Below are 22,812 nucleotides of genomic sequence, written 5' to 3' on the forward strand. Positions count from 1 at the left end.
GGCTCATGCTTCCCTTTATGGAGTTGTTGGTGTTAAGTTTCCTTTGTATAAACCTCACAGGAAGTGTTAAGAGATTTCCCGAGTTTGCTCTCGTCATCATTTGCCTTGGTGCCAAAAGCTGCCCTTCAACTGAGGACACCCTGTGCTCAGTTTGAACTATTGGCTGTCAGAAAACTGGTGCCATTCCCTGCCTTAAACCCAGCCTGCCTGACAACTAATTACAGCATACTTACTGATTAACCGCTGACCTTTTGGACCAATGCTGTTTAAATACGGACAAGGTAAATAAATAACCAAGAATTTATTCCCTAAATCCCTATTATCACAAAACTGAATCAGACAACCAGAATTGTGTAGCCACTTTGACCCTTTATTGTGATCCTGTAAATCAACAGTCTTGGTAAAAAAAAACAATTGTGTTATAGAGCACTGAAATGAAAATGGACAGCAGCTACTATACACATAAAAATGTTGGCTGTGGCAACACTTTCAAAACTGTTTGGTAAATATTGGTCTACTGGTGATCATCAACAATGAAGGGAGTATAAAATGACAGTATTTCCAATTAAAAAAATACAAAATGCAGATAAAAGTGCTGTAAACAAACTTCTATACACATTAGCTGAACTGGAAGTTGTACCACTTGAGGCAAGTGAAATATCGGATGAAGTTGCTACTAATAAAAGTTAGAAACAATATATATAAAGCAGCTATACAGTACATATAAACGGACTTCTCGTTACTTTACATCTACGTTAAATCCAGATGAGGTGAGTCCGATGCATGGCCATGAGTCACCTTCATAATTGTTCTGGTTCATGTGAAAGGTTTTTATATTCAGCAGCCAAAATAACTCCTGTTTATCATATTCCCACTCTACAGATGACTTCATACTCTTAAATATACTTTTGTATACTTAATATTCAATCCCATATTCAGTCTTGTTAAGGTAAATAGAATGCTAAACATGCTTGCCTCTGGATATTAGACATCTCACACAATTTACTTCATTCACTTTCAGTATTTTGAAAGAGCAGAGATTACACTGCTTTGTATTTAGTTAGACAATGAGAATAATGGGGTGGATATAAAAAGTATTTTTCTTCTCTTTGAGTTTTCATACAAGGCACAAGGGTAGTGGTTTGCAAACTAGTCACTACGCAAGCGATTACTGCCCAGCAGAGCCTAAGTGAATTTAAAATTACATTACATGTGCACACTTACAGTACGACAATACAGCTTGCAGACAAGTCTTAAGCTTTTGTTGAACATAATAACACCACAGAAACCTATGATATGTCCAGTAGCACATTTACACTGAGTGGTAGTCTCGCCCAGCATCGGCGAGGAGTCATATTTCTCGTTGTGTTGAGTTCGCAAAACTCCACAGTTATATAAAAATGTTAACAAAGTACTGCACTTTTTCCCCTTTTTTATAATTTGAGAACGTTGCCAGCACCGATTACTATGCACAGTAACTGCTCCAGAAATAGCCTCGAACAACACAGACGTAGGGAAGCTGAATGAGGCATTTGTTTTGAAAAGGAAAAGTTGCTGGTGACCTATTCGACGTTGCATCCCGTGAATAGGCCAATGTGTACAAAGAATTAAGCCTCAGAGTAAATCAGTGGCCCTGTGAAGCAAGTGTTTGGTACCTTGTAACGCAACACGCAAGCTACAATTCCTCATACTCGAATCTGGTATCCATTCATGTCTGCAGCTGATTTTTGCTCCGAAACCTTCTTCTCTCCGGAGGGACTGCAACAAAACAGACACAAATATATGAGACAATGAGTTTTATTCACACAAAAAGGAAACTGTGACTAATTCATAAACAACTTATCCTTTGCTGTAGATCACGAGACATCTGTAGTCCAAATATTTTCCACTGACGAAAGCATTTCACATGAATGGCTATAGTGCCTGTATTTTTAGTAAAGAACCAAGTTATCTAAAGCACACGATTAAGCATACCGTCTCTCAACGCGGCTGATCCTACGTATGGGGCTGCTTGGTCCTCTGAGGGGTGAACCCATGCTGTTTCTCCTGTCTTTGGTGGGAGAGGGTGGTGTGGGCTTTCCTATCTGCAAAAACAGATCACACATAAGAACATCTTAATCAGAATAACTTTAAAACACCACATGCGGGTAAGTCAACTGTGCCTATGTCCTTGCTGTACAGGGCGAGGCCCAGTATCGGTGGCTGAAGTCTGCCTGAATTGTTAATGTGATTGTGCAGAGCACTCGCTGTAAAAGATCATCTATTGATGGATTGAGCCGGCCATGCATGGAGCACAGCAGGGCAGAGTCAAGCCATCACATTAGTTTGATTATACACAGAGCTCAGCATCGAGGCTGCCTTCATCATGTGAGCATGAGAGATGATGAGAGAGCATCGTTTGAAAGAAAGCGCTCCTCAAACAGCCGGGTCAACTCGGTGTCACTGTGCATGAAGAGGCAGCACGTCAAAAGGAATCTAATAAGCAGTTAAAAAGGACTGCCTTTCTGCTGAGGACAAATTACATTTATCATCATTGTCTTTTGTCCTGCAAGAGCTCCATCAGCTTGTACTGGTGTCTGCAGCAAAATGAGACTTTCACAATGCTATTATTGTCCCAGACACCACTGTGCCATACCTTCAGCCTCATGTCTCGAGTGTGTCTCTCCAGCTCCTTCCGTAGCTCCTCCTTGGTCAGCTTGTCTACGTCTAGTATCGAATGTTTCCATTCTATCTGCTCCACGCTGTGAGGGTCGTGGGACACGTACTGGCCAATCCTGACCTTGCGCAGGGTGTGCCAGTAGCCCCTGTAGGCTCCTTCGAATTCTTGCACCAAGTCCATCAGTGTCCGGAACTCCAATGGCTTGAACATGAGGTCCTCCCTACGGCTGATGCCCAGCGCGCCAAAGCGGCCCCCGATGTGAACTCCCAGCACGATGTGGTGGAAGTTGTTCCCTGAGAACTGAGACTGAAAGCTGAGGGGGAAGCGCTCCACACCGGGCATGTTGTTGGTGAGGTAACTGTAAGAATGTAGGTCAAGGAAACTGACATTTGATCTCTGGCTTTAAGTATAGAGTCTTGAGCAACATTTAAAAAATATCATAGCATATAAAGCACTATGCAACATGATCTGTTGCTGTAAAGATACATCCCCAGTATCACCGCCTCCAGGCATTTGATTGGCAGAGCCTCCCGCGTCATTTCTTTAGCAATGTCCATCAACCTGTGCAGAACAATGGAACAAGAGAGTAACACTTGTAATCGTCATCTGTGACATACAAAAAAATGACTGTGCACTACAGATTACATGCACACAATGTTTGTTGAACAAAAACATTTTCCATGAGCCAGGTTAATAAAATTTGCGCCGCTAAATCTAATAAAGCATGGTCTCCTGTTTCTTGACGTTATGATCAGTCTTGAATAAAAGACAAAAACTTGCTTACGCAGTAAGAGGCCGGCTCTTCTTAATTTCAAAAAACTGTGTTCCCGTGTGATTGTACCTGTAGGACACAGTTAAGTCATACCATAACAGAGCAAACTGCTTTGGGAGACTACTCTGCTGCATGCAGTGGGGGGAAGAGACAACCACTTATAGTGCTTTGTGATATTCATAGGTTGTTGGTTAATTATGGATGGATTTAGTCTCTGACTGGAAAACAAGCTTAATATAGAAAAGAGTATCTACCCTGGCCTACTTTCTAATGTTTGGCCCATATTTCTTAAGAGTGCCAAAACAGTGGGTCAGTGGGATTAATAAAAGGTAGTTTGTGCACTATGTACATCATAAAAAATCATAATATATCTGTACAACTATAAATGACGTGTTGTCAAAAACATTAAAATACACTCAATAATTACTGTGGTACTAATCCGCCAGTTATACCAACTTAGTCAAAGGATACTGCAATTCCCTGATGTATTTCTGTATGGCTTCCAGGCGCTGTGGGATAGTGTTGGTAGGTTGGTATGTAGGCACACTCGGTATTGGAATCTGTGGGACAGAGCATCCAAACAACTGCCTTACCATTGTACAATCCCAATATTCATTGCAGCTGGAGAATGTAGTCTTGTGTGCTCTTCTCTATTCAGCTAACTAATGGCAAGAGCATCTTAATTGCTCTTTAACCACTCTCATGTGAAATGAATGACCATTCTCCTGTGTCTAAAACATCGTTAGCATGCAAATGTACTGTGGACTGGACACAAGCATTGTATTTTACTACTGTGATGAAAAAATAATCATTTACAGCGGAGTAATTCAAGTTGATTTAGTGGGGACTGCATAGTAACACTGTAATTCAACATTTTCCCACAACACACAGGTGTAAATTGTTTCTCCACAATGTGTAAGTTTACCCTGCATAGAGTGAAGTGCAACTGTTACTCCTGTCATGTATAACCAGCTGCAGCTTTACATATCAAACACTTTACCTTGGGCAGGTCAGAGGCAACCCGGATCTCCTTCCCCAACGCTTCACCGTTGGGGTGTATTCGAGCCACATGGCGCCACATCCTCTCCCAAGTCTCCTCATCCACCGGGAGGCCTCCTCTGTTCACATAGAAAGGCACCCCTCCATCCCTTAACTCTTCTTCACCTTCATCCTCCTGCTCCTCATCTCTCTGCTCCACTGAGCCCACGGTGACCCTCAGCATCCCACCTCAACCAGGAAGCCAACCCAGTCCAGGCACAGAAATGTCCAGACTGATGCCTTGGACCTCTCACTGGTTAATCTGCTTGCAGGTTTAAGTAGGTTTCCACAACAGATGGCCAACTCATGACACCAAGCAGCTTGTGCCACAAATATCTCAAAATGTCAATGCTGGATTTAATGGGGTTAAATCTAAAGGTGATCTGCTAACTCCTTGGAGCACCAATTTGCCCAGTGAAGTACAAAAAAAAAATCTTTATGGAATAAGGAATGACTTTGCTGTAACTATTCAGCTGTTTGGTCAAATCTAGTATACTGTAGGCCATTCAATAATCACATATTCATGTGAATAAATAAATTAAGACACTATAAGGTAAGACGTGTAGCCTATTTTAATGACAATACTGTGAAAGTTCATCAACAAGCAAACGCAAGTCCGCCAATGTAACGCTATATCACAGTCTGTAAGAGGATTGGCTCTGCAGACAACAAAGTATTAGAAATGACTAATTCCTTGTACCGTTAGAGGTCATTTACACCACAGCTATCCAGCTAAATCAGTGCCGTTGTACAATCCCATCATCTCGACACTCCTCAAACGTCCTCTTCATCTCCGTGTTCACCAAATCATTTAGTTCCAAGTCAGCCGGTTCATTGTTCATACAGATGCTCCTGGGTTCAGTGACTGCGGGTTGGATTCACGTCTACGAGCCGCTCAGACACTCCCAATCCTACGTCTACTGCGCATGCTCCGTATTTAGCGGATGATCTCAGCCGTGACAAATGCTGCATTCAGGTGCTGCCTGAAAGGTGTCAATCGCCGATCCGGTTGCCATAATATATTTACATACCAAGTGCTTTTGGCTATTATCAAATCGCACCATTTTTTGGTTATGTTTAAATTTACTAATCTAATGATATAGCGTTTGGTGCTGTGGTGAAAGGATGAAGAAAAAGGTAATTTCATTTTTCAGACATTTCTTAAAGATAAAATGAAACCTATAAAAAGGTCATGAAAATAGACATCCTACAATTGTGCCTATTTAGACAAGATGCCAAGGAGTGAAAAAGTGCTCTGGTCATCATTTCACAGTTGACTTAAGTGATTCATTTGTCATTTATTTGTTAAATTATACTGGTGTAACATTTACATTGACCTCATCCCTGTTCATTAGACAGTACATCACAATTAGCAGCATTAAAGAAAAAAAGCAATAAAACACATTTTCACTTCAATAACAAAACAAGATAATTAGATACAAGACAGACACAACTGTGTAAAATATGAACCTAATATTGCTCTAGGATATCTTTCCCATAGTAAATTAGCATATTTGCTCATATAGAAACATGCCTCCACAAAATTGTGGTGTTAGAAAAATTGGAGACTGAAGACATGGACAATGACTGCAACAATTAATTTATTCTTGTAACAAAATGTTTGAGAACAAAAAGTAATTTGCAGTTAGATCAAACCCATCCCATCCTCACCAAATCAAACTACAAAGGCTCACAATATTTTTGATATGCATAAAAGGAAATAATATTAAACAGAAAACTTAATCTATTTACAGGTCTAGCTCCGTTGTAGAAATATTAAAACCTTGGCGCTCCGTAGTCATCAGGCATCCGTTCAATATTGTACCTGTATGAAAAAACCAACAAAAACAGAAAATCAGTCAGGCTGTGTTTTTGATGAAGCTGGTAGATAAGCGGAGTCCAAAATAATTTTCCTGCATTTTATGCAAAAAACGCACAAACATAAAAAGCTGCCATGTGTTCAAAGCAAAGGATGGAATAGTGTTACCTGTGGTTTGAGATGTACATGATGGGAACCCCAGGAATCTTCCTGATTCTTCTCTTTAGATCTCTGTCCACGGTAGCCAGGATGTAACACTTGTGCTGTGGAAATATATTTAAGTTACTGATATCTACCCGTGCCAAAACTACACAGCATAACATGACATACATTTACCCACTATAATGATATGACGCTTTCCAATGAAAGTCGCTAGCACCAGCTCCAAAAGTCGCTAAAAGTCGCTAGATGACGTCATACGCTCATTTGCATATTTTTGACATCATTACGCAATCATTTGTATAAAACTTAGTGGTTGCGTCAGCAAAGTAGATAGAAAGAAATAGAACTCTTTAGCCAAATAATCACAAATTCAATACAGAAATTTATTTTACCTTATAATTATTACTTAGGTAGCCTATCTTTGAAGTAAAAAAAAAAAAAAGAAATTATACAAAGGGAGAGAAAAAGATAAATAATATAATAGATAGATAGATAAAGAATTCTCAAAGAAGGCTGGCTTGCCCAGGTCCAGGCCAGCTCAGCGGCGTCTTTCTCCCGTCGCGTCCTGCTGTCTCTCCTACCTACAACGGCACCCGCACACCCTGTCCCCCTTCTACCTGCCTGCGCACTGTGCGCAGTGCTGCTGCACATGAGGAGAGAGGGGAGAGGCTGCTCCGCTGCTCCTCAGTCACAGAACAGAAGACTGTTTTGGCGGCTACAGGAGAGAAATACCTTGCATGCTCGCTGGACAACACTGGACAACAGATTTTTTGAAAGTCGCTAAGGGGGTCTGAAAAGTCGCTAAATCTAGCGACAAAGTCGCTAAATTGGCAACACTGATATGACGTCTCGTTTTAAATGTTATTAATTACACCTGTGCTTTTCCTGCTATGACAAGCCAAAGATGTCTGCTGTGAAAAAGACCTGTTACTCATCATATTGTGGTGTTCCCCATGAAGTGAACACTGACATTCTATTACATGTATGCTACAACTATATATTAAAGCACATTACCTGTGTTACCCTTTGGACTAAACAGTCATCGGCATATGTTCCCTTGTGTGTGCATGGCAGGCGCTCAAACCTCGGATCCTTGGCTATCCTTCAAAAAACAAAACAAACCCAAAAATGTAATTACATAAAATAACTTGTGGATAAATAGAATGAGATCATGGCCGCCGTGCTGTTTTATGTTCAACAGCTTGTACCTGAGTGCGACTCTGTACTTCATTCCGAGCTTTTCAATCTCAGCCATGACACAGTCTGTGATACATGGGATACCTGGAAGAAGAAAAATAAATACATTATATATATATATATATATATATATATATATATATAGGGATAAGACCCCTTTCTATTAAGGACCTGGTTCCAAATTTCTCAAAACCCGAAAATCAATAAGGTCCGAGCTTATCGATACTGCTATCAAAACTAGTGAATCATATAACGTTATGTCTAAAAATAGATACGTGCGCGAACCGGAAACATTATTTACAAGCACAGTGTGTGCATGAAGACCATAGGTAAAGACTAGCCTCCCCACCGCAAATCATTCAAAACATAGTCACACTGGCTACAGAGAGCACCGCTCTCTGGGCTGCTTAATCAGCTCGTTAAAGACAAAAACAGCGACAGAAGAAATCAAACAGTCACTGCCTCACCGGTTTTGCAATAAATGCAATAATACTTCTGTTAAGATTAAGAATTTGTTGTCTCTAGATAGAAAAGTATCGATAAAGACTCGGACCGTTAAGCAGTCTAGAAAATGGTATTATCATCAATAAAAATGAACGATCCCCACTCCCAAATTATATATAATAATTTGGTTGAGAAAAAGGTTACTAATTAATATGTACCGCTTGGCAATAGTACTTACATTTTGCATACAGACAATCCATCATAGACTGAACAATGTCCAGTTTGGCCTTGATGGAGAAGTTGATGAAATTTGTGTCGACTAGAACGTGGTATGGTGGACCAAGCTGAGTATTGTACTGGAAGAACAGGCATGATGGGTACTTTGTCCTGCACAAAAAGTTAAAAAGAAATTAAGTTGAGAAGCCAATCACCGCACATTCTTTATCAGCTAATTCAAGTTTTGTTGTGGCCAACTTACACTTCTCTCTCCTTAAGCTCTGAGGGATCTTTCTTCTTTTTCTCTTTTGCTTTGGCCCGGTCTTTCTCTTTTCTACAAAACAAAGAAGGAGTCATAAGCTAGTGCTTGCACAGACCTTTAAGATCCCCACATAACTGTTGAATGTTTTGTTTTGCTACATTTGAATGTGAGAATAAAAATGGACAGAGCTAATGAATGATGGTCAAACCAAGGGTCACTTTGGCTAGAAAACAGAAAGCAATTATTAAAACTCACATTCTGTGATCTTTCAGATTGATCATTCTCTTCATTGCAGCAAACTTCCTTGTTTTCTGCTTCCCCTAGATTGAACAAGTTGAAACACACCTCGATTAAAACCAAGATACCAACCAAGAGTATCTATCTTGTTATAGCAGGAGTGTTGAAATTGTGAGTGAAGAGTTTGAGTCCACCTCACAACACAAGGTCTTCACTGATTTAACAACATATATAACAAAATATCAACTACCGTCTCTCACAGCTCAACGTTTAAGCATAGAGAAAAACTCAACCTGAATGTCATTACTGAAGCTGTTCTTTAGATAGGGACTTATATATAACTACAGAAGTTACAAAACAAACACTGAATGAATTAGTTAAACACTGAAAACATTCACCATGTTCACACCTTTTAAGGGAGACCAAGGTATTTGCATTGATAAATGGAAATTATACATTTAGAGGACTAGTGTTACGTGTAGATAAATAATGTTATAACCATAAACCGTAACGTCATATGACGTTAGCTTACTTTACGTTAGGCGCTAACGTTAGGCTGGCTAATTTAGCTCAGTGGCTTGTCTGCTGGAAAGCTTTAACGCCAAATGAATCATATACAAAATAGCATACTTTGGCGGATAATGATTATCAAGACGGCCGTGGTGTAACTGTAAAACACATTAAGAGATTACATACCATGGTTTCAATTTGAGACCACCGATTTGTGTGGAACTTTCTCCCCTTCCCCTCGTGTAGCGATGCAATTACTGGTGACGTAATCAAAAATCGACACGTTTTCAGCGCATTTTCCGGTTGTCGCTATGCTAATGCTTAACAGACTAAGGTACAAGGTAGATGCAGTGTTCAATAGCATAGATTCATGACATTTCTACATCTGCAGTTTTGCTTTGTGTAGCTTTGCTATTGCAAGCGGTGTCTTATTAACGTATTGTGACGTGCATCTTGATAACCGCCATGGGTCGGCGGTGAGCTTTCTGAAATTACGCTAGCTGTTAGCACTGTGCAGTCGTTCGCTAGGCAAATTATTGCTACTGTAGCAGTTTATCGACACTATGCTAACAGTTGTTAACATTAGCCTCCAGCTTTACCTTGGGCTCCAGGTGACAATAGACCAGAGAGAAGATTGATGGTCCAGGTGTTTTCTGGTGTTTTATACGTAATTCAAGCAACTGTTCGGTAAATTTAACTAAATCTGACCCGTTTGGATATGCTATTTAGTTAGCTATGTTGTTTATAACTGTGGCAGCGGATTACATTGTCTAACGTCAGTAACGTCACCAACATCTAGACTGCTGTTGTTGGATGGGATTTAGAGTAACTAGGCGAAACAGAGGCTTGTGAAAGTTGTACGACCATTTCTTAGACAAGTCGTTCATGCATATTTCAGTGCTGTGGATTACGTGTAGTTCTTCCATCAGCCAAGGTGATACTTAAATATTCATTGTTTTCTTGGCAGAGCAGTTTATTGTGAAGCTGCTAGGCTTAATCATTTCCAGTCTGTTTGACCCATGTTATCATTAGAATCCATTTATTGAAAACTTAAGCGTTTTGTTCTATATTTTGGTACAGCTGTTTTGAGCCTTTAGCAGTTTCTCTCCAATTGTAGGAAACTTGACTAGTACCCTGGTGAGTAGCAGTTTTCCTTTGAGCACGGAGGGGTCTGAGTGAAGGCTGAAAGATGGTCTGATGGACCGCCGCTTCTTCCTGACCTTCCTCGTCTGCTCAGTGTCGTGGATCTTCTTCTGGGAAGTACGCTGGAAGAAAGGAAAAGAGAGTCAGATTGAGGAATGGCTCCAAGGACATAGCCTCTCTCAATACAGACACTTGTTTGAAGGTCAGTGGTTTACAGTCAGATTCTTTTGAGATTCACATGACCATTACAGTTTAGACATTTAGTTGATGGTCTAATCAGGGTGAAGTTAGCAGGTGCACAAGGTCACTTCTTCAAGACAGGTTATTATCACTTGAAACTTTCTGGTTAGGATGATTTCTCTAACCATGAGCTTATCCAGCCCCTTTCTGAGCTTTTGCAGAAATACCAAGGCTAACTGTCATTTTTAAGACTGAGAAAAAGAGTCCGCACACTAGATAATGCTCACATGAAACATATATTTATTAAATAACCACATCATGGGACCATTATCTAGTGTGCAGACTCTATTTCTCTGTCTTATACATGTTCTTCTGTCCTGCACCTAGTATTTATCATCTGGATATGCATGCTTTTGTGTCATGTTTTTTAACTGGACTTAAACTTGGTTTATTGCAAGGTGATTGTGTTGCTTATTGCTTTGACCCCGGTAATTTATTGGTTTTGAACACTAAATATTCAGGTTTATGAGATGCATGTGGCATGCATGAGCAATCAGCACAGGCTTAAATACTCATTATGATAGACATCAATGATTGTTCAAGCTTGTGCCGGGGCATTACTGATGCTGATTTGTTGGCCGGTATGTGAGTGGGGATTTTGATGTGCTGTTCATGTGTCATCCAGATGTACAGACACTGGAGGAACTGAGTCTGAGTGTACTGAGTCGTCTGGAAGAGGTGGTAAAAGAACCGCAGCGCTGGAGGGAAATTGCAGAGGCCCATATCCTGCTGTTTAGAGACTTTGCCTTCCAGGAGTGGCTTTGCTCCCAGAACCTGGAGCACTATTACCATACGTAAGCAATGAAAGGTCTTAACTTTAACGTTTACACCAGTTTGGCAAACAATCGTGAGCTGCTGGCCTTTTTTTGGAAACAATTACTTTTTGGCAGAAATGTCTTTTTATTTTTATTTTTTTCTTCCCCAGTAGCAAAGTTTTTTTGTTTTTTTAATGTATTGTATTGGTTATGTGCTTATGGTCATGTCTTAGGCTGGGTAAGGTTATATTTATTAATGTCCACTTGAGGGCAGCCTCTCCATTCTGGCTGCCTTATAGTTTGCTGACAGAGCTGTGCAGGCTGCAGTGTTTCAGAGGGTCACTGCAGTAAAAAGTATTCTTTAGAGACGGTTTGTGTGAGACCCTGCAGCAATGCAGGTGTTAGTGTATGTGTTGCATACTCTCTATTGATGCAGTCAGAACCGGCTGTGATAGCTAGTGCGTTAAGAAAATGTTGCCTCAGTCGGTTTATGGAAAGTCAATTGCAATGTTTCTAAAGGTCAGCTGTGTTTCTAACACATAGTCATGTCATAGGCATCATGTTTTTAAGGAAAACTATGATATTTCTGAAGGAACACAGTGTCACATTTCTGAAGGTCATGACTGCCACGCTATCGCTGCCTCCACTGCCAATTCGATTGACTGGACTTTAAACCTTTATTCATGACATCATTCTGGCAGAGCTACAATTCAGTGACTTACGGTGTAGTAACAGAAGGTGATCTTTGCACTATTTTGTTGGCTAAAATATAATACAGTTTAATATAATTAAACTGTAAATGAGGAAGTTGCAGAGTCACATAAGCCTCTCATTACTTCTCAGATAAATAGTCTATTTAGGAGTCTTATAAGAAAGATACAATTAAATACTTGAACAAAAAATTGAGGATCACGTGTTTTATCATTATCACAGTAATTAATCACGAACACAAGGTAGATCATCAACCACGCCACACACTGTAGGCAAAGACGCAAATTTCTCTGCTGTGCTTATCTAGACAATTCCGTGTAATAAAAGCTTTACGGCTTTAATCTGAAGTTATTTGGCAAGGACAGATGCAACATGCTGTATACCGTCTCACTACTCCCTGTTGACATAACTAACAAGTTAAGCTGATAAGATTGCGGTTACTCTAGTGCAGAGTTTTGCAAAAACTAGTGTTTGTTTAGTGTGCGGGACAACCTTTTTGTGTGCAGTCAAGCCACTGCCTTGGTCAATAGACATGGATTTAGCAGTCATGGTAGGGTTGTTTTTTAAAAAGGCTGTGCTAAAGTAATTTAGCTTTGCTACCATTCCTGTCAAAAATCTACTTTTGCTTTCCACTGCAGACTGAAGACCTTGCGTTGTATGAATCTGGATGATCTATCCCAGTTTGACAGTCAGCTGCAGCTGTCTCTAGCTGCTTGGGGATACTACTACGAAGACTACATAAAGTTGTCTAAAGGCATCAGGATCCTCCAGAACTCCAGGGGGAGTCGTGACCACGACTACGAGATCCGGCTGGTGCACAGCCTTGCTGTGAGGCGTCTGAATGAGAAGTGGACGATTGGTGAGTTCCTGATCTTTTTCTGCTTTAGACTGCTTTTAGTTTGGGTTGCTTTCCACAGCTGCAGAGTATTAAAAGGCATTTAGATATACGATACAATGGATTTTACTGGTGATGAGTGTTGCTAAGTGTTTTCACAAGCGTTGTTACGGCAACTGTCGCATTTGAATGTTGTGTACAGCCCACAATCTGTGAAAAAAAGTAATTCCCCCCCCTTTCATAAAAACAGTTTTCACTCCTATTGAGGATAAATGTAGGATAATATAAAACAAATAAGTGTTGTCCCTTTATGGCATTCCGAATGCACAACCATAACACTTTTTACATTGGCATTCTTGCCCAGGGTGTGGATTTAAACATCCACACCAAAGTTAAAAAGTGGCCACTTGAATTATACCATTTGTCGTTGCTTCATTTGACACCATATAGAATATAGTGGTGCTGATATCCAGCTGGGGTTTTATAATCATAAAACAATATCTTTAGAACAAAACAAAGTAAAATCGTTTAACATTTACCTGCAGGCTCAGACCAGGAAGTGTGTGTTTTAATTTGAATTATTCACTGGTACAATTGTCTTTTCAGCGGGAGCTCTCATATTTGGCTGTACTGTGGCGCTGTGCTTCTTGATAAGGGACCTCATGTTTTACGTGATTGGTGAGTCCTGTTTGGATTGGGGTTTGGGCTGATACGGCTGGTCCTGGAATTGCTGCTACATGACTCATAGCCTTTATCTTCCTGCAAGCACCGTGAAGTGGTACTGCCTGGTTTATAGGATCTGTATAACCAAATGTTCCAACAACTTGTCTCCTGTGCTTCTTCCCTTCTTGCGACAGGTGGAATTACTGTTTCCATCATAGCGTTTGTCTTCACCATCAAGTTCCTCTGTGAGCTTGCAGCGCGGGTGGTCAGCTTTCTGCAGAATGAGGATCCGGGGCGACGCGGTGACCGCAGCATCTACGACTATGTCCGGGGCAACTACCTTGACCCACGTTCATGCAAGGTGTCATGGGATTGGAAGGAACCGCAGGAAGTGGGGCAGACTATGAGCTTCAGAGTCCAGGTGATGCTTGATTCCTAATGTGCCAAGCTAAAGATGTACTGTACCTCTTGTTTCTAGTCTGTCGAATTGACTTTCTTGCAAGTGCAGCAGTGTCAAGAATATTTGTTCAGCATAGCCATGTTAAGAAATGTAAAATTGACTTGTGTGGTCTCTGTATTAAATTATCCACCGTTTGTACTTTTGTTTTTCTTCTCAGCTGTTCTATAAGAATGGACAGCCTTTTCCGGCCCACCGGCCTGTGGGGCTGAGGGTCAACATCACCCACATCGAATTGGCTCTGGACATCCCTGTTACACAGGAGGTTCTGCAAGAACCAGAGTCTAATGTTGTCAAAGTGGCCTTCACAGTGCGCAAGGCCGGGCGCTATGAGGTTGCTGTCAAGCTGGGTGGCCTCAATGTGGCCTACAGCCCTTATTACAAGATATTTCAGCCAGGTATTACTTCTCTGTGTGTTTTTAGAACCAGTGCAATTGTTGATTTGACAAGTTTTAATTGAGTATTGTTCTGTTCTTTCCTTCTTTTCAGGTACAGTTGTCCCATCCAAAACCAAGATAGCCTACCATTTCTCCACCCTGGTGCTAACAAATGGCCAGCAGCACACTTTGCAGATTGAACCCAGGGACGAGTATGGAAACCCCACCAGTAACTCCACATCTCTCACAGATGAAGCCAACTACAGCGTCCATGTGCACTCTGTAAGGGAGCAAACCCCTTTTTTCTATTATCCTAATTTGAAGATTTACTTCTTGATTATGACTATAAAAATGAACACTAGCATTTCTTTTCACCCTTTCGTTCCAAATTGCACAGTCACTAGCTTTACAGCATAGAAGTGCTGCACGATTTGGAGAAAAAGTCGTATTGCTTTCAGATTTACAATACTGCGATTGTGATATAATGGTATCATGAGTCCACTTGCTTGATTGTCAAGGAAAATGCACAAAAAAATTTGAAATGTGTATTTCTCAACTTGAACATACTAAGTTAAAGGAGCATCAAATGAAATGCATAAAGAAAAAAGGTGCAATACTTTTTTTTAAATAACTTAATATTTTACCAAATTAAATAACAAAAAAACTATCTTTTCAAAATAGACATTTTTTTCAACAGTACAAATGAAATAAATAGAACAATAAATAAGAAATATACAATTTCTAATTAAAATAATACATTTTGTATGACATTTAAGAGGGGTGTAATATAGTATGAAATCAACTAGTGATTAAGTTACAAAATATAATTTGTACAACCTCTTCTTAAAGTCTGCATGCTCTGAAACCCTCTACAGTTCTGATACTCACATGACCATACACGACACACGCGCTGCTGCCTAAACAGACTGACTGGTCATATCGTTTGTGGACATTGTTACGAGGGTTTGGCGCTTAATACATTCATGGGGTAGTGTAATTTATAGGGCAGAGTTAATGTAGATTCAGCACAAAGCCATAAATCCAGCATTAGTGAGAGGGAGAACGGCAGGTGCGTCAGTGACTTGAGTGGTGAAGCAAAAGAAGAGAGCGATCACCGGGGAGCGGTGTCAGATTTAGCGTAGCGGCTGTGTGAGGGGAAAGCAAGAGGAAAAAGAGATATCAAAGACAGTGTAAAGTGAATTAACGGTGAACAATAAAAACACCAAGCTTCTTAAGACACGGGGGCTTCATCTGTTGTTAATACTGTCGGTAAAGTGAAGGTGTGTAACAACGTGGAGACTGCAGTGCACACAGAGACGAGTGTCACGCACACCTTTTTGGTTACGGCAGCGCCCCCGCAACTGTCCTATCCATTAAAAGGCCAAAATGCCCCCAAAAAAGAATCACACTATTTTGCGGTTATGTCATCACACATAGTGAAATTGCGATGAGATTATTCGTGCAGGCCTACAGCATAGTAGAACCGGTTCTGAGTTGGGATTCATTTGCGTTTTCCTGTTCTTGCAGCTGGGCACGGTGGATGATGACGGTCTGGAGGAGTACTACAGTAAGTCAGTGTCGCTCAACAAGCAGCAGTGCCAGGTTCTGCTGCGACTGGTTCTGAAGAAGACAGGCTGTTTCAGGGCCCGCATCTCCTACAAGGACCAGCCGCTCAGCAACGGGGAATTTGACATTATTGTTCTCAGTGGTGAGCAGCCTTAAGATGCAGAAGAAAAATAGACACTGAAATAGTGTGCTTTTCCACCCTGTTAGCCTGTGTTTTCAGAGCCTACTACTCATACTGTCATCTCATATTACAGAGAATGAGAAGACCTGTGTGGAGAAGAATGTGTCCACTCCAGGCATAAGTATCTACTTTGAGGCATACCTTTACAGCAATGGGAACTACAGTTCCTCGTGGCAGTTACCAGCCTCCTCTTTCCTGGCTCCTCAGAGGAGGCCCTCCATGGGAGAAGAGGAGGATGAGCATGACTCTCCTGTGGAGGGACAACCTGAGAAAGTCAAGAAACCAAAAAAGGTCTACTGTTACATATCGCCAAAGGTAAGTGGCCAGCATATAATGGTTAATCAGTAAGATTTTTCTTCAACTTTTGTGTTTGTGAATATATATACGAAGATATGTGGTATTAGAGAGGGTAGAACTCAACGCACGTTAATGTAAGATGACGCTGACTTTGAGTTTTAATGCCAAACAGCAACTATCCGTGAAGGAGTTCTACCTGAAAATTATTCCGTGGCGCCTTTTCACCTTTCGAGTATGTCCAGGAACGAAGGTAAGCAAAAGTGATGTCAGAAACCCCTGGAGAACAGGCCACTTTGATTCGGTTTGACAAGCTAACAATAATCTCCTGCTCTCTTTCCAGTTTACCTATTATGGTCCTGATCCGGTTCACAAGAACCTAACTCTAGTGGTGGATGATGGGATACAGCCTCCTGTGGAGCTCAGCTGCAAAGACAGAAACATAATGGCTGCCACCTTCATTCGCTTCCTGCACAAGAACATTGGTTTGTTTCAGTCTAATGTGATTACTTTTGCCTTAAGCTGCACTTAAAATGCTAACAACAACAACAAAACATACTAAAGAAAAAGTATTTTGTGGAGACTGCAGCAGTAATTTGATGGTATTGTCCACAGGTGGCTCTGAAACGTTCCAAGACAAGGTGAACTTCTTCCAACGTGAGCTCAGGCACATCCACTCCAAGAGACCTCGCACCAAGACCTGCCTAAAAATCACTCGACACTCCCTTCTGGACTCAGTGAGTGCTGCTTTACTGCATTATGAAGCGGTGCATTATGAAAATAGTATGTAATCATGACAATCATGTGGTAATTTTGACTCTCATCTGTCTGTCCCTCTTGCTGTTGCTCAGTCCCTGAAGGCTACCAGGAACTTCTCTGTGTCAGACTGGAGTAAGAACTTTGAGGTTGTGTTTCAGGATGAGGAAGGTAAACAAAACATCTGTGTGTTAGCTTGAGTTCTAATTGAGAATTGAACATTTTTGCTGTCACAGCAAACACAGAAACAGGGTTTCCTCGGGGTCTTAAAAAGTCTAAAAAAAAAAGTCTTAACATTTCTAAATAAAAATTGTAGGCCTTAAAAAGTCTCAAGTTTGCTAAAGTATTGTGTTCTAGGTCTTAAATCATTTTAAACCGGTCTTAATTTTCCGACGTCAATGTAACGCTACCTCTAATGTTCACTGAAATGCTCTCGCAGCGCTTTAAAAAAAATAATTATTCTGTGGTGTTGTAGTTCTTTCTGTCGCTAGTCCAAATATAATTTGCTGTATTACGCCTACAAATGAGACCAACATGCAACTTATATTGCAGCCACCAGTTCTATATTGCCAATGAGGAAATCGGGGAATTGTTTGACGATTTTTCCAGACTCTGACGTATGACTTTTTTTTTTATTTTTTTATGTTGTGATATAGGTCTTATATTACATAGAAACCCCGATTAAAATCAAAAAGGCCAATGAGATTAGAATGAAAGTTACTGACACAGTAATTCATTAAGGCGGCCACACTGCTAAACACTCAGCACTTTGGCATTTCTCTATAGCTCTGGACTGGGGAGGGCCTCGCAGGGAGTGGTTTGAGCTGGTGTGTAAGACCCTCTTTGACACCTCCAACCAGCTGTTCACCCGCTTCAGTGACAACAACCAGGGCCTGGTAAGTTAGTCCTTCTAACCACTTCCACATTCAAAACCACGTACAGATGCTTAGTTTCCTCCTAAACGACATACATTTTAGAAAAATAAGAGCACATTCATTTTCCAGGTGCACCCAAACGCTGACCGGCAACCCCAACTGCGTCTTAAGATGTATGAGTTTGCAGGTCGCGTCGTAGGGAAGTGTCTGTATGAGTCTGCCCTGGGTGGGGCCTACAAACAGCTGGTCCGAGCTCGCTTTACGCGGTCCTTCTTGGCCCAAATCATTGGCCTCCGGATGAACTACAAGGTATGGAACACAGTGCATTCCCACAGAAAATAAGTTTTCCTCGGACGTTGGAAGGTCATGTTTTCATTGTTTACCCTCTGGTGTCAGTTGGTCTGTCTCATCACTTTAACATTCCTTACAAAGCCAAGAAACCTGATGTGTTTCTTGGCGCCATTTGATGTATTTCATGGAGAACAAGCCTGCGTGTTTTGCTGTTTATCCAACTTCCTAAGATTTCAAAGCTTAAGAGAACTCCAGCTGACCCAATCATCTTTTTATCCGTCCACAGAAAAGATGAAATGCCATGTTTATTTAAATAAACGTCATTTCTCCGTGTTTTCGTTTTATTTTCCACGCGCAGTACTTTGAGACGGATGACCAGGAGTTCTACAAAACTAAAGTCTGCTTCATCCTAAACAATGACGTGAGCGAAATGGACTTGGTGTTTGCCGAGGAGAAGTACAGCAAGTCAGGACAGCTGGAGAAGGTGAGGCAACACTTTTGAAAAGGAACCTCCCCCTTTATCCCTGATGTAATTTCACAGAAGATAGAAGCAATAAACCAAACAAAACAAACCATATTGCTCATTTGGCAAGCATTTTTCTTTAAAGAGGGGGGGAGTGGTGAGTTTACATAAAGGTGGATGAGTGAAGTTTGGCATCCATAGCCAGTTATTAAACACCACACAATTGTAACACTCTGTAGTCCGTTCAACCTGCTTCTTTTTAATTAGATATGTATGTTGCTCCAAACTGTTTTTTTTTTTACTTTTAGATTAATTGCCTATTTATACTAATGCTGACAAGTTTGTGTAAGCCAAACACACAAGTGTTAGACCTGTATAAATGGATTCTACCAGTCAACAAAGTTTCTGAACTTACATATTCTAATCCTGTCTCTGCCATCTCGCCTTTACTGGGCATTTCTTCGACACCCACACAGTATTTCTGAACTGTTTAATGTCTTACACTGTTCTGTCTTTTATGTATTTTGTCTGACATTTATATCCTGCCACATGTTCTCTTGCAGGTGGTGGAGCTGATATCAGGGGGTTCTCAAATCGCTGTTAACAATGAAAACAAGATGCATTATCTCAACCTGCTGGCCCAGTACAGACTGGCTAGCCAGGTGAGAGAGGAGGTGGAACACTTCCTGAAAGGTGAGGAAACTAGCACAGCTGCAGTCTGCCATTTCTTTTGCCAATTCCTCTCATTTGAGATCTCCGGTAATGTGCACGTAATTAGTGTAATTTCCTGATCAATTGCAGGTTTGAACGAACTGGTTCCAGAAAACCTGCTAGCCATATTTGATGAGAATGAGTTGGAGGTACGTGTGGTGTTTACAATAAAATCCTGTTGATCTTGAAAACACTGCTGGGTAATTATAATTTGTTTTCCTTTGACTCTCTTCAGCTTTTGATGTGCGGCACAGGTGATATAAACGTGCAGGACTTCAAGGCCCATGCTGTGATTGTCGGAGGATCGTGGCACTTCAGAGAGAAAGTATGTCATGGAAATTCTCTGTCTACGTTTTCTTTCAATCAAAATATCTGAGCCTGTTGATTTTTCTGTTACCACAGGTGATGAAGTGGTTCTGGGCCGTGGTGTCCAGCTTCACCCAGGAGGAGTTGGCTCGTCTGCTGCAGTTCACCACCGGCTCCTCTCAGCTCCCCCCTGGAGGATTCAACACCCTTTGCCCCTCCTTCCAGATAATTGCTGCACCCACACACAGCACCTTGCCCACTGCACACACGTGGTAAGTTCGAAAACACGGGCAGATTTACTTAAAGGCTTGAGGCTTTAGGGATGGCAATACCGGTCTGTTAAGAGTTCGCTCGCTCCATTACTTTGGTCCAGACTGAAATATCTGAACAACTATTTGATGAATTGCCATGAAAGTGTGTACAAACATTCATAGTCCCCAGAGGATAAATCATACTGATTTGGGTAATTACTGACTTATTATTAGATTTGCCCCAGTTCGAGTCTGGCCAGAGACCTTTATTGTGTCTCTCACTCAATCGATTGGCAATAATCAATTTGTTAAATACTTTGGTTTATAACCAAAGTATTACAGAATTGCCATCACCATCAGCTGTATTTTGTGTTTACTGCTCATTAGCTAATTTTAGCATACACGTAATTAAGATTGTGAATACGCTATTATACCTGATACACATCAGCAAGCTAACATTGTCATTATGAACTGGTTAGCATTCTGATGTTAGCATTTAGATTAAAGCATCACTGTGCCTAAGTGCAGCCTCACAGAGCATGGCTGTAGACATGTCTTCACTCTCCTTAAAAAAGGCTTATTAATTTCCTAAATCAACTGGGCGCTGTTGTTTTTAGTAAACGTTACTCAAAAAGGAGTTAATAGTGCATTTCTTGGGGTCTATTTTCAGTGGCGGCTTAATACCCGTGCTGCTCTAGTAAGCATTTACGGCAGCAGGATGGTCTATTTGGGATTGTGCGTATAAGCCTCTCATTGACTGCCTATTTCAGATAGAATTTTCCTCCCCTTCCACTATCTAAATGTTACCGTTTTCAAAATCCCCGTCAGTACATGAAACAACAACAACAACCTTCGAGCTGGGGCGGCCTCTAGCTCACCCCGTAGGAGCGTTCGCCCCATGTTGGCTGAGTGCAGCGGCCCGGGTTCGAAGCCGACCTGCGGCCCTTTGCTGCGTTTCATCCCCCATCTCTCTCCCCCGTGTCTATCCACTGTCACTATACAATAAATATAAAAAACGATCTTAAAAAAAAAACAAAAAAACTTTGAGCTGGCAACCTGGTACAAGTTAAGTTCAGTGAGCTCCTCCAGGGCTAAAGTATAGGCAGGCTTCAACTCGAGGGCACCGTTGATCAAATTATATTTGTCTTTTTGTTGAGTAAAAGTTGTAACACTGTCGACATACATCTTTTTATGTGGCGTTTTCTTTAGCGGGGATTTAGCTATTTTAATTTGAATGGGCTCGCTTCCCACATGCAAATGTTCCACTGTATCAAGTTCCCTCCCGACGACATTTTGCAAGGGCCTCGTCGTTGCATCCTGGGTTTAGCGCTGCCCAAGACGATTGTGATTGGTTTAAAGAAACACAAACCACCCAGAATGTTTTTTCCCCTTAGTGCGGAATAATGCTGGATTCAAGCAGACCTTTTTCCAGCGCTGGCACAGCGTTAAAACGAAGTGTGGAGATAGGTCTGGCTATGCGAGACCAATGTGAGATTAACTCAAAATAAACTACATTTGCTGTGTTTATGTTAACAACGGAACATGTCACCCAGTGCAACAGTATGGTTCATTGATGCGTTTTTAATAGTTCTTGGACAACAATGGATCTCTGTGGCAAAGAGGAATACTAAAGGAAATACTTACGATAAAGTAATTGTTGGTTTTGGTCTTTTTCATTGGATTTGTTAACAATAAGAAATGTTTAATGATTAGATCCGCACGTTTCGATTACACTGCTATTACATTGTTTAAATGTTATATAAATACCTTTTCAGGATCTAAAAATGTGTTTTGTCTGTCTAGTTTTAACCAGCTGTGCCTCCCTACTTACGACTCCTATGAGGAGCTGCACAAGATGTTGAAGCTGGCCATCAGTGAGGGCAGTGAAGGCTTCGGTATGCTCTGACTCTCCCATCACTGGCACTTTGGTTCCACTTGTACAAGAGGACCACTGCCCACTCCAATGCACCGGTTTCCTGCATTCATCTGCATTTAACAGTGGGCTTCTTGGGAGAGAACCCCCCAGACTCCCTACAAATACACTCTTGATGAGAGGGCATTCCAGGAAGTCCCAGAAGGCTGTCCTGAAACTGGAACTCAATAATTTGAACTCTAGTGCTACTGTATATGTATATAAAATACCTCGCTTTTGTTAAAAAGGAAACCCAGGAACTGCTGAAAAAGGTGAGGTTTGGTCTAGTTGTATTTCTTAATGCTAAAGTTTGCTTAGTTTTATATGTTTGAAAGACAAATGATTCTAGAGCAAAGGCCTGGAGTATTACTTTATAACTGCTTCTTTTGCATTTTGCAAACGGAGGAACACGTAAGTGCAACAGCGGCCTACAAGTGATGTGCACTTTGGCCTTAATTGATCAGGGACTGATATGCGTTTGTAAATATATAATATCACTCTTTTATTCAAATAATTGTACATACAAGTGTGTATACATAGGTTTTCATCTCATTACCTTTTTGGATTGACGTTTAAGGAGAAGGGATTTCTTTATTGTTGCACTTGATGGGTTGAGAGTTTGTATATTTTCTATAAGCTTTTTTTTTTTTTTTTTCATCTCCAAAATGAATGGGTTATAAAAGAAGCCAAGTAATTTCTATTGTTTATG

General features: G+C 41.0%; 3 protein-coding genes across 8 annotated transcripts; 1 reads left to right on the forward strand and 2 right to left on the reverse strand.

Annotated features, from left to right (window-relative positions):
• Positions 1 to 373: 373 nt before the first annotated feature.
• On the reverse strand, positions 374 to 5,339 carry vash1 (vasohibin 1). Its single transcript, XM_078277450.1, has 7 exons — positions 4,432 to 5,339; positions 3,903 to 3,991; positions 3,444 to 3,500; positions 3,146 to 3,220; positions 2,636 to 3,017; positions 1,975 to 2,084; positions 374 to 1,758 (listed from the first exon to the last, which is right to left on the reverse strand). The coding sequence occupies exons 1-7, from the start codon at positions 4,651 to 4,653 to the stop codon at positions 1,686 to 1,688; spliced, it is 1,008 nt and encodes a 335-aa protein (XP_078133576.1). The 5' UTR covers positions 4,654 to 5,339; the 3' UTR covers positions 374 to 1,685.
• Positions 5,340 to 6,050: 711 nt separating this feature from the next.
• fcf1 (FCF1 rRNA-processing protein) lies at positions 6,051 to 9,611 on the reverse strand. The gene is made up of 8 exons (XM_078276952.1): positions 9,503 to 9,611; positions 8,825 to 8,889; positions 8,570 to 8,641; positions 8,330 to 8,478; positions 7,659 to 7,731; positions 7,465 to 7,552; positions 6,457 to 6,551; positions 6,051 to 6,294 (listed from the first exon to the last, which is right to left on the reverse strand). The coding sequence occupies exons 1-8, from the start codon at positions 9,503 to 9,505 to the stop codon at positions 6,246 to 6,248; spliced, it is 594 nt and encodes a 197-aa protein (XP_078133078.1). The 5' UTR covers positions 9,506 to 9,611; the 3' UTR covers positions 6,051 to 6,245.
• arel1 (apoptosis resistant E3 ubiquitin protein ligase 1) lies at positions 9,550 to 22,355 on the forward strand. Of its 6 annotated transcripts, none has more exons than XM_078276947.1 (22): positions 9,550 to 9,650; positions 10,434 to 10,661; positions 11,325 to 11,493; positions 12,804 to 13,024; positions 13,607 to 13,678; positions 13,858 to 14,084; positions 14,281 to 14,518; positions 14,610 to 14,779; positions 16,025 to 16,205; positions 16,318 to 16,559; positions 16,714 to 16,791; positions 16,882 to 17,023; positions 17,154 to 17,275; positions 17,390 to 17,465; positions 18,081 to 18,190; positions 18,299 to 18,478; positions 18,819 to 18,944; positions 19,487 to 19,616; positions 19,725 to 19,783; positions 19,870 to 19,959; positions 20,037 to 20,212; positions 21,995 to 22,355. In XM_078276947.1, the coding sequence occupies exons 2-22, from the start codon at positions 10,514 to 10,516 to the stop codon at positions 22,095 to 22,097; spliced, it is 3,060 nt and encodes a 1,019-aa protein (XP_078133073.1). In that variant the 5' UTR covers positions 9,550 to 9,650; positions 10,434 to 10,513; the 3' UTR covers positions 22,098 to 22,355. The 6 variants fall into 6 exon arrangements, with proteins under 6 accessions (XP_078133073.1, XP_078133075.1, XP_078133076.1 ...); XM_078276949.1 differs by having other exon boundaries at positions 9,616 to 9,650; positions 10,417 to 10,661; XM_078276950.1 differs by having other exon boundaries at positions 9,643 to 9,657.
• The last annotated feature ends 457 nt before the right edge of the window (positions 22,356 to 22,812 follow it).

Source organism: Sander vitreus, chromosome 20 (genome assembly GCF_031162955.1).
Source record: "Sander vitreus isolate 19-12246 chromosome 20, sanVit1, whole genome shotgun sequence".
NCBI lineage: Eukaryota > Metazoa > Chordata > Actinopteri > Perciformes > Percidae > Sander > Sander vitreus.

Excerpts from the sequence above, each read along its gene's own strand:
- vash1 (XM_078277450.1), bottom strand. The coding sequence starts at position 4,653 with ATGCTGAGGGTCACCGTGGGCTCAGTGGAGCAGAGAGATGAGGAGCAG. Across the intron at positions 3,221-3,443 it reads AAGAGCCGGCCTCTTACTGC|GTTGATGGACATTGCTAAAG; the intron begins GTAAGCAAGTTT and ends TGTTCTGCACAG. Across the intron at positions 1,759-1,974 it reads ATCAGCCGCGTTGAGAGACG|TCCCTCCGGAGAGAAGAAGG; the intron begins GTATGCTTAATC and ends GTTTTGTTGCAG.
- fcf1 (XM_078276952.1), bottom strand. Across the intron at positions 7,732-8,329 it reads GGATTGTCTGTATGCAAAAT|GTATCCCATGTATCACAGAC; the intron begins GTAAGTACTATT and ends TTCTTCTTCCAG. Across the intron at positions 6,552-7,464 it reads TAGTCCAAAGGGTAACACAG|CACAAGTGTTACATCCTGGC; the intron begins GTAATGTGCTTT and ends ATATTTCCACAG.
- arel1 (XM_078276947.1), top strand. The coding sequence starts at position 10,514 with ATGGACCGCCGCTTCTTCCTGACCTTCCTCGTCTGCTCAGTGTCGTGG. Across the intron at positions 17,024-17,153 it reads CTTCCTGCACAAGAACATTG|GTGGCTCTGAAACGTTCCAA; the intron begins GTTTGTTTCAGT and ends TATTGTCCACAG. Across the intron at positions 18,191-18,298 it reads GTGACAACAACCAGGGCCTG|GTGCACCCAAACGCTGACCG; the intron begins GTAAGTTAGTCC and ends TTCATTTTCCAG.